General features: G+C 36.2%; 1 protein-coding gene across 1 annotated transcript in view; it reads left to right on the top strand.

Moving 5' to 3' along the window:
• The first annotated feature begins 2,912 nt into the window (after positions 1–2,912).
• Positions 2,913–12,024, top strand: part of LOC107676365 (calpain-2 catalytic subunit-like) — an 11,766-nt gene continuing 2,654 nt past the window's right edge. The window contains exons 1-15 of the mRNA XM_016470887.1: positions 2,913–3,188; positions 3,454–3,523; positions 5,013–5,131; positions 5,585–5,718; positions 6,399–6,567; positions 6,671–6,754; positions 7,711–7,796; positions 7,959–8,027; positions 8,112–8,272; positions 8,722–8,891; positions 8,998–9,009; positions 9,325–9,537; positions 11,664–11,678; positions 11,771–11,836; positions 11,939–11,996. Coding sequence (XP_016326373.1) covers positions 2,952–3,188; positions 3,454–3,523; positions 5,013–5,131; positions 5,585–5,718; positions 6,399–6,567; positions 6,671–6,754; positions 7,711–7,796; positions 7,959–8,027; positions 8,112–8,272; positions 8,722–8,891; positions 8,998–9,009; positions 9,325–9,537; positions 11,664–11,678; positions 11,771–11,836; positions 11,939–11,996 — 1,663 coding nt within the window. The 5' untranslated portion in view covers positions 2,913–2,951. The remainder of the gene's footprint in view (positions 3,189–3,453; positions 3,524–5,012; positions 5,132–5,584; positions 5,719–6,398; positions 6,568–6,670; positions 6,755–7,710; positions 7,797–7,958; positions 8,028–8,111; positions 8,273–8,721; positions 8,892–8,997; positions 9,010–9,324; positions 9,538–11,663; positions 11,679–11,770; positions 11,837–11,938; positions 11,997–12,024) is intronic.

The raw sequence follows: 12,024 nt of genomic DNA on the forward strand, positions 1-12,024 counted from the left end.
TTATATTATATTATATTATATATAATTTAACCCAAAAAAGTGGATTATTTATGCTCCCAAACTACGAAAAAGCACAATCAAAAGTAGGCTATATTAAATGTATCCTTTCACATTTTGTGTGAGAATACTATCCTTTACCGCACTGAACAAGTCAGGTTGCTTCAGACACATCTGGTAAACGATTAATAACTAGGCCTCAGAGTTTCAATGTGTTTGCCTGACACTCTACTTCCCTCTGCTGGGCAAGCTTCAAAATTAATGGAAACTTGGTACTTGGAGGAGCCAGAAAAAAACTTGAAGCAAGGACTGTATGTGATGTAACTTTAGATAGATCAAAGACTTCAGACAGCATTAAAATTATCCTAGCTGAAAATAACTATATTTTCCTCTGGCAGACCTAACTTATTCTCAAATTTAATATATATTATATTACTTTGTAATAAAATATTATATTATTTATAATGCCTTAAGCTATTGTAGAAGGAAGGCCGTCTATGTTTCCTCCACGAGTGAGCCTCTCTCTTTGTTGTTGTTGTTGTTGTTTTTTTGTAGTACAATAAAATAATATTTGAGTTATGAACTACTGGTGAAACTGTTACACAAAAAAGGAAAAATAAAGTACGTCTTCAATTCCTCGTTTGTGTGTTGTGCTCAAAACACGAGAGGGCAGCAGCAGTCCATCATGAAAACATAGATCTCTGCAGCCCTATGAACTAGATACAGTTTGGGAGAACTGTGATTGTGAATATAGCCTAAATATTATGCAAAATATATAAAAGATAATGCGGAAACGACCGGTTGACTGTACATTATCCGGCTTATGCGGCGACTCACCAAATAAATAAATACGAGGACATGAAATATTCATTCGAGTTGAAATTATTTTATAATTTAACCATTATCCTAAAGCTAAGAAAGGAAATACAGCATAATCGGCACACCAGTAAGACACTGCACCAGCAATATAATAATGTTAACTTAATAGTGTATTAAAGTTCTCTGAAGGCACACGATAGCACCAGTTGCGTTTGTACGGACAAATCACGCACTTTCTCACTCAAAAACAGTATGGGATATTAGCTGGATATTTACAACCCACTGCTGGAAACAATCTGCACAAGCAGCTTGTGAACGATTCTGAACTGCAGGTAAAAACTATTTATGTCCATAACAGTTTTTTAAACATAACATATCAAAGTATGCCCCAGTGCTGAATGAAAGGCTAGAAATGCCCCTGGAACCATTCCCACTGAAACGCAGTATGTCCAGATAAAAAGTGCTCAAACCCATGTAAACCCAGTTAACAGACCGACTTGTCCAAGCCAGGAGACCAGAAAGCCTAGCTGAAGCTCTTTTCCCTCAGCAAAGGCGGTCTGAGGTATAAACCCAAAAAAAGTTTATACGCTTCCTGTGTAAGAGCAAAGACGGTCAGCGTTCTGCTCCTTTTCCGCTGTGCTGCGTCCAGCTGTTTTTTATGGCGTTTAGCCCGGAGAGAGTGCACGCACTTAAAACATGTCTCCTCTCACTCAAACTGTGTCCTGTGCACTCTCAAATCTCTCTGTGCTCATGCGCTATAGATATTAATTATTTTCGCACCTGAATTAAACGTTGTCAAAGGTTATCATTATGCACTTTTAAATGAAAAATTAATTATAGTGTTATATTTGGTCTCCAAATCTTACGTATAGGTTTAGGGAATAGTACATCCGACCCATATCTAAATAGTTCTGCCTTAAATCAGAAGATATATTTATATATATATATATTTCAATCCAAGTAGACATGTTTTAAGTGCGTGCACTCTCTCCGGACGAGAGCAGCGTCTATCTGAGCGCGCGCGTCCGGTTTTGTGCGAGAGCAAAAAAAAACCCACGCGCGAGCGGAGAGATGCACGCTCGCGCATCATATTAATGTGCTTTCGCGCTACAATAATGTGCTCTCGACATTTGTCATTAAAATAACGCCATACAGAGCAGATTTTTTTTTCATGAAAATCCACTTAATATTAGCTACACATTCAATGGCACTCTTCTCTAAAACAGTGAATATACAGTTATATGACAGTTACATGTAATTACATTGTCTGCAAATGCATTAAACCCATATAATATAATGTAGTAATGTTATGGCAAATATGAAAAATTCATTATAGTGTTATATTTGGTCTCCAAATCTTAAGTATAGGTTTAGGGAATAGTGCATCTGACCCATATCTAAATAGTTCTGCCTTAAATCAGAAGATATATTTATATATATATATATTTCAATCCAAGTACACAATATATATAGACCTATATGACCACATGAACTTTAAGAATCATATGCTTTTTTGTTTGTTTAGATCGTTCAGAAGGGTTTGACCAAACTGTTAAACTAGGTTATTTACAAATCATCCAAACACCCGTTTCATTTCTAATATTATGACTACGTAGTATTAAATTGTACAGAAATTACAGAGCCATCTTTGAAATCTGATTGGTTGATAACTTTTGACAACATTTAATTCAGGTGCGAAAAGAATTCATATCTATAGCGCATGAGCACAGAGAGATTTGAGAGTGCACAGGACACAGTTTGAGTGAGAGTAGACATGTTTTAAGTGCGTGCACTCTCTCCGGACGAGAGCAGCGTCTATCTGAGCGCGCGCGTCCGGTTTTGTGCGAGAGCAAAAGAAAATCCGCGCACGAGCGGAGAGATCCGCGCTCGCGCATTATATTAATGTGCTTTCGCGCTACAATAATGCGCTCTCGACATTTGTCATTAAAATAACGCCATATTTTTAAACGCTAAAAGAACGCAGAACGCGTCCTCTGCGTGTGTGAACGGCCCACAAATTACAGGCTTAGGACCACGCCTGTCCTAGAAGGAGGAGTGGGTGAAAGCATAAATGCATAAATGTTTCACTGTCACGCTTTACAGCTGCAAAGGAGCACAGGGCAAAAAGTCAGAAAATGTCCGGCGTGGCATCCACACTCGCCAAGAAGAGAGCCGTGGCGGCTGGCTTTGGGACGAACGCCAATGCGGTGAAGTACCTGAACCAGAACTTTGAGAGTCTGAGAAGTGAGTGTCTGAGCCGTGGGCAGCTGTTCTGCGACCCAACGTTCCCAGCCGCTCCCGAATCGCTGGGCTTCAACGAACTCGGTCCACGATCGCCAAAAACCAGAAGTGTTGTGTGGAAAAGACCCGGGGTGAGTTCCTGTCAAAGCAACATAAATGTAGTTTTACCAAAGTAATGCATCATGTAGGTAGTAACCAGTTCATGTCCTAGGTTAAATGCGTTTCTATCTATCTATCTATCTTTGTCATTGTGGCATGAAGCATTCAACTCTTGGTAATGTGATTTTCATAAAAGGCAAAATATGCCATTGCCAACACATGACTCATCCCATGAGTATTTAAATGGAAAACTGGCAACATAGAACAAATTTCCAATGCTTTTTACCATTTCTGCAGGAACTGACCTCCAATCCTGAGTTTATTGTTGGAGGGGCTACAAGAACAGATATTTGCCAAGGAGGTTTAGGTAAGCAAACACCCCTGCTAGGTGCAGATCTAACAGATTTAAAAGTCCACAGGGTGTTTGTGTGAGATTAACCAAATATGTCTTGCATTTTATGAAGCTCTCTTGGAGTTGTTATTCATTTTAACTTTATTGGGAAATCCCATCTAAACATGTGGAAACATTTTAAGAAAGCACACCCAATGTCTTTGAGTATTCTGTTCCCCTTTAAACAAGTTTGCACGCTCTCATAATTAATTAATATTGCACTGCCGTCTAATTCTCACTATTAAATGAGACCCTGTAGTTACTCACACATCAGAGAAGTCTTTGTGCACTTTTTGGGAAAAATACTAGCCTGCTGTTTTCAGCTCTCGTATTTGTTTTACTTGCAATGAATCTGTTTAGCCGGGTGGAGAAATCCTCATGAAGTGGGGTGTGATTTGCACCATTGCATAACACAGAGGGCGATTTCCTGTACATTTGACATTTGCTAGACATTTTTTGTAGATTTTACTTAATTACTTATTTTTGTGTATTTGCCTAAATATTCGTTTCTTTACAAAAAATATTATTTTTGTATTTATTAATTAAAGTTTGATTTTATTGTTTTTTTTATCACTTTTTTTATTTAGTCAGTTTGAGATCACATCATGTGCATAGGCTTGATTTAAGGCTCATGCAATACTTGTAGCCTCACTAAACACTCCAGAGAGGCATAAATTATTATTAAATGAAATGGTTTCTCAGTCCTACTTCATTGTTTTATAGTGCGAAATAGAGCTAAAATTGTTATGATACTGGTTGAGGAAACTGCAAATCAAGCCTGCCAGTTTCAACGTTACTATAGTAACACTTTCAGTGTTGTTGCACATCATATCATCAGGAACATATTGTCATAGATGTATGAAAGATGAAAGCTGAGTCATTCAACTGAAAAGGAAACCGTTTTTTAGCTCAGTGAGTTGTGGGCATACTCATTTCAAAGATTAGTCAGCTGACATGTTGTGGAAGAATCTGAAAGGCGGTTTATTTAGAGGCATTCAGCTAAACTGAGTCGTCTTTGTGAAGATTATGGAATGCACAGGATTTTGGGCGGGACAAAAAATGTAGGCCTACAAACAAACCGCTGGAGGATTGAATCTCAGCATTTGCAATTGAGCATGTGGGAAATTATCTGAAAGGGATAGTTCACCACAAACATTAAAATTCTGTCATTATTTACTCACCTTCATGTCATTCCAAACCCTTTTGTTTTCTTTCTTCTCTGGAACATAAAAAAAAAATGTATGTAGTTGATTGCTCTTTTCCAGTTCAGTTACAAATCATGGAGACTGAAGCCTTCAAGTTTGAAGTCTTAATATTTTTAAACTGCTTTAGCTTATTTGCATTCTTAATTTCTGTGCTTTGGTAAAATGTCAATGTTCCTTATTAACGTTGATTATACCTTTGTATATGTAAATCTGGTAAAGTTCATCAAACTTTCACAACTACAAGAGTTTCCTTTCTGCAGGTGATTGCTGGCTCTTAGCGGCCATTGCTTCCTTAACCCTCAATGAAGACGTTTTTGCTCGTGTCGTACCATCCAACCAGGGCTTTGGGCAAAACTATGCTGGAATTTTCCACTTTCAGGTAAACAAAGTAGATATGAAAGTTACATTGCACTTGGACAGCCTGTGAAGAGAAATATGTTGAATAATTGGGATGTTTGCAGAGAGATTACGTTTTAAGGAATGAAGCCTTGATAGGAGGTTGATAAAGCATTTTGGGTTAGAGTTTGCGAAGTAGTTGCTATTTTGTTCTGGGAGGTTGCTTGCTGCCTCTATGTGCTCAGCCTTACTGTATTTTGAAATTCCACTTTTTGCTGCGCCACTGAGTTTAATTGTATTTAAGCATTTAAATAATTTCCGGATCATAACTGTAAGTGACGCCAGAGATTATTCACAGGCCTTTCAGATGTAGCAGGCATATCAGTCTGTGCTTTGGCTCTTGATGATGAGCATTCGTGAGTTATGAGGTTGTATCTTAAATCTAATCTGCTGTGATTCCTCCCTAATTTAAGTAAATTTGTTTTGCTGGTTGCAGTTGTGGCAGTTTGGGGAATGGGTGGATGTGGTGGTGGATGATCGATTGGCCACTCGAGATGGAGAAGTGCTGTTTGTTCATTCCGCCACAGGCTCTGAGTTCTGGAGCGCCCTGCTGGAGAAGGCCTATGCTAAGTGAGTCATAATCTCCGCTTTTGTTGGGTTTGGAATGTGTTTGTCTTGCATCATTATAGCCACAATTGCTGTCTAGCTTACATTTTAGAATCGGTCTATTTGTTTAGTCTATTTTTTGCTTTAAAATAGTCTATTAAAATTATTATAATTAATTCTGCTGAAATTATTAAAATAATTATAATAATTTTTAATTTAAGAAATGTATACAAACTAAAAGTTTTGAAGTCTAATGCTAACCAAGGCATTTGTTTGATCAAAAATACAGTAAAAACAGTAATATTGTGACACATTATTATTATAATTTAAAATAACTGTTTTGTATTTTTATATATTTTAAAAAGTAATTTATTCTTGTGATGGCAAAGCTGAATTTTCAGCATCATTACTTCAGTCTTCAGTGTCACATGATCCTTCAGAAATCATTCTAATATGCTGATTTGCTGCTTAAGAAACATTTCTTATTATTATCAATGCTGAAAACGGTTGTGCTGCTCAATATTTTTGTGCAAACCTGGATTCTTTTACCTTAAATTATAAATATGTTGTTACCGCTTTGCAGAGTGGTCAGTCATCATACACATGTAGCTCACAAATGTTGTACAATACTTTTATACCCTATGTTGGTAGTCTGTTTCACTCTTTTTTTGCACACATGTGTGACACCGTGTTCTCTTATTCAGAGTGAATGGATGTTATGAAGCTCTGTCTGGAGGTTCCACCACAGAAGGTTTTGAGGATTTCACTGGTGGGATTGCAGAAATGTACGAGTTGAAACACGCCCCGTCCAACATTTTCCAAATCATTAGGAAGGCCCTGGAATCTGGAGCTCTGTTGGGATGCTCCATAGATGTATGAGCTCTTTAGCACACAAACTGATGTTAAAGGATTAGTTCACCCAAAAATTCAAATCCTGTCAGATAAGATACAGTAAAATAATGCTTATTTTACATAGATCACCAATGCAGCAGACTCTGAGGCCATCACTTATCAGAAGCTTGTGAAAGGACATGCCTACTCTCTTACTGGAGCAATCGAGGTTCGTCATCTGAGTGTCTTTCATTTTTTTAGGCTCCCTTTGCATTACTGTTCAGATAATGCCTTGGATTAGAATACATTCAAATGATTTCCTGTGCATTTGCTTAGTTAAAGGAGACTTACACTAAAAGTAGCATTCTACTTGTTTTTTTTTTTTTTTATTGCATCTTTTAAATCAACATTTTTAACAATTTACACCCTAAATTAAAAACAAATAACAAAGCCCAGCCATTACAATTAAAGAAAAAAAAGGGGACATACAGGAGCATTATACTATACCATACTTTAAAATATTACTCAAAGAAACATCAATACAATCTAGATATGGAGTCCAGACTTGATGAAAATCTTCAGTTGACGAATGAATAACACATGTTAAGAATTCTAATGGAATAATTTCTCTGACAATCTTGTGTCATCCCTTAGCATTCTACTTGTTAACATTTATATGTATAATCTACACTGAACAAAATTATAAACGCAACACTTTTGTTTTTGCCCCCATTTTTCATGAGCTGAACTCAAAGATCTAAGACTTTTTCTATGTACACAAAAGGCCTATTTCTCTCAAATATTGTTCACAAATCTGTCTAAATCTGTGTTAGTGAGCACTTCTCCTTTGCCGAGATAATCCATCCACCTCACAGGTGTGGCATATCAAGATGCTGATTAGACAGCATGATTATTGCACAGGTGTGCCGTAGGCTGGCCACAATAAAAGGCCACTCTAAAATGTGCAGTTTTATTGTATTGGGGGGTCCGGGGGGGTCCGAAAACCAGTCAGTATCTGGTGTGACCACCATTTGCCTCACGCAGTGCAACACATATTTGAGAGAAATAGGCCTTTTGTGTACATAGAAAAAGTCTTAGATCTTTGAGTTCAGCTCATGAAAAATGGGGGAAAAAACAAAAGTGTTGCATTTATAATTTTGTTCAGTGTATCTATAATCTTGTCAGGTTAATTACCAAGGCCGAAAGGAGAAGCTGGTCAGAGTTCGTAATCCTTGGGGTCAGGTGGAATGGACGGGGGCCTGGAGTGACAAGTAAGACCCAAAAATTCAAAACAATATTAATTTATCAAGAGGTATATTTACTATATCATGCAGTTGCATAAGTTTGTAATGAAGTTGATGTAGTGTTAAACAGTAGTATATTCACAATATAGCTGGACCTAATTTGACCGTAATTATGTCTGCGTATTTTAGCTCTTCTGAGTGGAATGCTGTCGATTCGTCTGAACGTGAGAATGTGAAAGCAGAAGATGGAGAGTTCTGGTAAAATTCAGTTAAAAACCATACAACCGCAACACTGAAGCTCTTTTTGGAACAATTATTCACTACCTGTTTGCACTTGTGTAGGATGTCCTTCTCAGATTTTGTGAGGCAATATTCTCGCATAGAGATCTGCACTCTGACCCCAGATACACTGACATCTGACTCTGTCAATCACTGGAGTGCATGTAAATTTGATGGCACCTGGAGAAGAGGCTCTACGGCTGGTGGCTGCAGGAACCATCCATGTAAGCATGCTTATATTTCTGTAACCGACCAAAAGGTTTAAGTGGGCGTGACATAACAGCATCAGCTCAAGTTTGGAGAGGGACTGTCTATCAGTGGCAGAGTCAACCTTTTGTTCACTGTACAAATTGTAAAAAATAAAATAGCTTTGCACCACAGAAATAAATGACATTTTAATATATATTCAAATAGAAAAAGATTTTTCAATTTAAATAATATTTCACAATATTACTGCTTTTACTATATTTTTATTTATCAAATATAATATTACTGTTTTCATTGTACTTGATTTTACTGTATTTTTGATTGAGTATAAGAGACTTCTTTTAAAAACATTAAAAAAATCACTTTTTAATGGTAGCATATGTGAAAACAATTAATGTGAAATATGCAAACTGAAAAACTGTAACTTGTTGCTTTAATTGTCATCTTAATTATTTGTCTTCCACAGACACCTTCTGGATGAATCCTCAGTTTAAGATCAAATTGGAGGAGGAAGATGATGATCCTGATGATGATGAAGTGGGCTGCAGTGTTGTGATTGGCTTGATCCAAAAGAACCGGCGTAGGCTGAGGAAGTCTGGAGAGGACATGCACACCATTGGCTATGCCATCTATGAGGTGGGGATGCTAAGATACAAATGTTTATGTCTCTTTTGTTGTAAATTTTATGACATAACCTGTGAAGGGCGCTGTTTATACAACTATTCCTTTTCTTTTCTTCTAGGTGCCTCCTCAGGTGAGCATAATGGAATAACTTTAAAAGCATTTCTGAAAATTGAGAGAATAAACATAAATAGTAATAATGAAGCATTTGAAATATATTTTACTAAAAATACTGGTCAATAATATCCACAGAAAAAACATTCAATGCACCAAGAAACCACCTAGTAATGCCCTAGAAACCCTCAAACCACCCCAGCAACTGCCGGGTAACCTCCCATAGCACCCTAGTAGTGTTGACTTTTGCTCAGGCAAACACCACTCACATTTTCTTCAGAAAATGTATGAATCTGGTTTATTGTCCCTTTGGTTCTTGATCACCTCATTGCAGTTCCACGGGCAAAAGGACATTCATCTGGATAAGAACTATTTCCTGACCCATGCTCAGAAAACTCGATCAGAGACCTTTATCAACCTTAGAGAAGTCAGCACCCGCTTCAAACTTCCTCCTGGAGAATATCTCATCGTCCCATCCACATTCGAACCGCACAAGAACGGAGACTTCTGTGTGCGTGTGTTCTCTGAGAAACAGTCTGAGATGCAGTAAGGATTGTCTCTTTTTTTATTACCTTTATTTAACCAGGAAAAAGACACACTGAGATTAAAATCTCTTTTACAGGAGTGTCCTGGCCAAGATAGGCAGCCAAGTTTGCATATACAAATAAACAACAAAGTTACAACATACAGTACTAAAACCGACATACAAACATATAACCAATTAAAAACAATTACACACCTTTAATTCACTCTCTAGATTACGTAGTCAAGATTTAAAATAATTATAAGTCACCAAGTTTTGTAACTTCATCTCCTTTTGGAGAAGATTCCAATCTGAAGTGGCAGCATATTTAAGGGAAGTTTTACCAAGTTCACAAAGATTATCATTTGATTGAGAACGTACTGAGTAATTGCCAGACAAAGTCCTTTGAATAAAACAACGGAGATAAAATGGTAAATAACCCAATATGACTTTATATATCAATAGATACCAATGCATTTTTTTCCGAATACTCAAAGAAGGCCATACAACTCTTATGTATAGTTCACAATGATGTGTTGAAAATTTACAATTAGTTATAAATCTCAGAGCATCGTGGTACAATGCATCCAAGGAGGCAAGAAGATAAGAGGGAGCATGCTGATCCCCATAATCGAGAACTGGTAGAAAAGTAGCGGACACTAATTTCTTCCTCACATTGAATGAAAAGCATGACTTATTTCTAAAATAAAACCCTAACTTTTTCTTTAATTTTTGCCTCTAATACTTAATGTGTGAACCAAAATGTAATGTGTTATCAATAATAATACCCAGGTATTTGTACTCTGACACTGAAGTAATTTGGCTCCCCTGAGAAGTCGGAAGAACAATTTGTTTTCTGGAGAAGTTTAGACTTTGAAAATAACATAACCTATTATGGATAATATCAAAAGCAGACTGTAAAAAAGCCACAGATTGTTGCTTAGAGGTGGCTGAACATATATATATATATATATATATATATATATATATATATATACTGTGCATCTTGACATATTATTAAATAGGCTTAGATAGTAGGACTATCACAGTGTTCCCACGCTTCTTGAAAGTACTTGAAAGTACTTGAATTTCAGACATATGGATTCAAGGCCTGGAAAGTACTTGACCTCCAGAGGATATGACTGAACACCTTCTATCTGTACACATTGGGTTCTTCCCTTTAAATAAGCAATGAACCACAAAATAACATTTTCTGATAGTCCTACCATCGTATTTAATAGCCTATTTAATAATATGTCAAGATGCACAGTATCAAAGGCCTTTGATAAGTCAATAAAAAGACAAGAACAATGTTGTTTATTATCTAAGGACTCCACAATGTCATTTAAAACTTTTTAAATGGCTGTAGTAGTACTGTGCCCTTTACGGAACCCGGATTGGTTAATAGACAAAATATTATGACAGTTTAAATACTGTGTCAACTGTTTGCTAACTAGATTTTCCAAAGGTTTTGAGAGAATACAGAGCTTATATATAGGTCTATAGTTATCCATTAAAGAAGGATCACCCCCTTTTGACAGGGGAATTACAAATGCTGATTTCCAGATCTTAGGGAATGTATTAGTTAATAATGAAAGATTAAACAGACACGTCAGCGGTCACGACTAGTTTTAAAAACAACGGAGCAATATGATCAGGACCTGCCGATTTATTCACGTCTAATTATTTTAAAGCAGAACAAACATAGGAGAGAGTAATTTTTTGAAAAGCGAACTCTCTTGTCCATAGATTACGTTCAGCTTCAAGGAATTCTAAATTTGAATTTATATAATTATATGTTTGAAATAAAACCCCCATGCAATAAAATAACTATTAAACATTTGCTTTTATCTACAATTTTTGATAAGCTCTTGATATGAAACTCTATACTCTACTTTATTACAAGTGGTCCTAAGAAACCTGCCAAGAAATGACAAAACATATAATTATTATTATTATTATTATTTTAATTTAAATAATTCTGTGGTCTGAAGGAAATTATTCCTTTTTCTGTTTTTCTTATTTATTTATTTATGAATGACAGTAAATTCTTATTTTAGTTTGTAGGCACGAAAATAGTTGTAGTCAATATAAAAAAATATATAAATGTGGTCAATGTGTGTGTATATATATATATATATATTTTTTAGGCAAACATAGAAGATGTAAGTCCCATTTTCCTGTGTTCCTCTTATAATGCTATCATTGACTTTATTAATGTGAACATTATCAATAAACCTCTTTTCTGACTCCTCAGGAGACAGTGTCTGAAGATGAGGTTGATGCTGGCTTTAGGGGACTGTTTACTAAACTTGCAGGAGATGTGAGTTATTTTAGACCCTGCATAATGTTCATGAATTACCTTGATAAACATGAAACATGTTTGACCAATTAAATATAAAAATAATGTTTGCTCTTCCCTAAGGACATGGAGATCTCTGCCACTGAGCTGCGAACAATTTTCAACAAAATAGTTGCAAAAAGTTAGTCTTTTCTTATTATATATATATA

This window comes from Sinocyclocheilus anshuiensis, unplaced genomic scaffold (assembly GCF_001515605.1).
Source record: "Sinocyclocheilus anshuiensis isolate Anshui unplaced genomic scaffold, SAMN03320099.WGS_v1.1 scaffold961, whole genome shotgun sequence".
Taxonomy (NCBI): Eukaryota; Metazoa; Chordata; class Actinopteri; order Cypriniformes; family Cyprinidae; genus Sinocyclocheilus; species Sinocyclocheilus anshuiensis.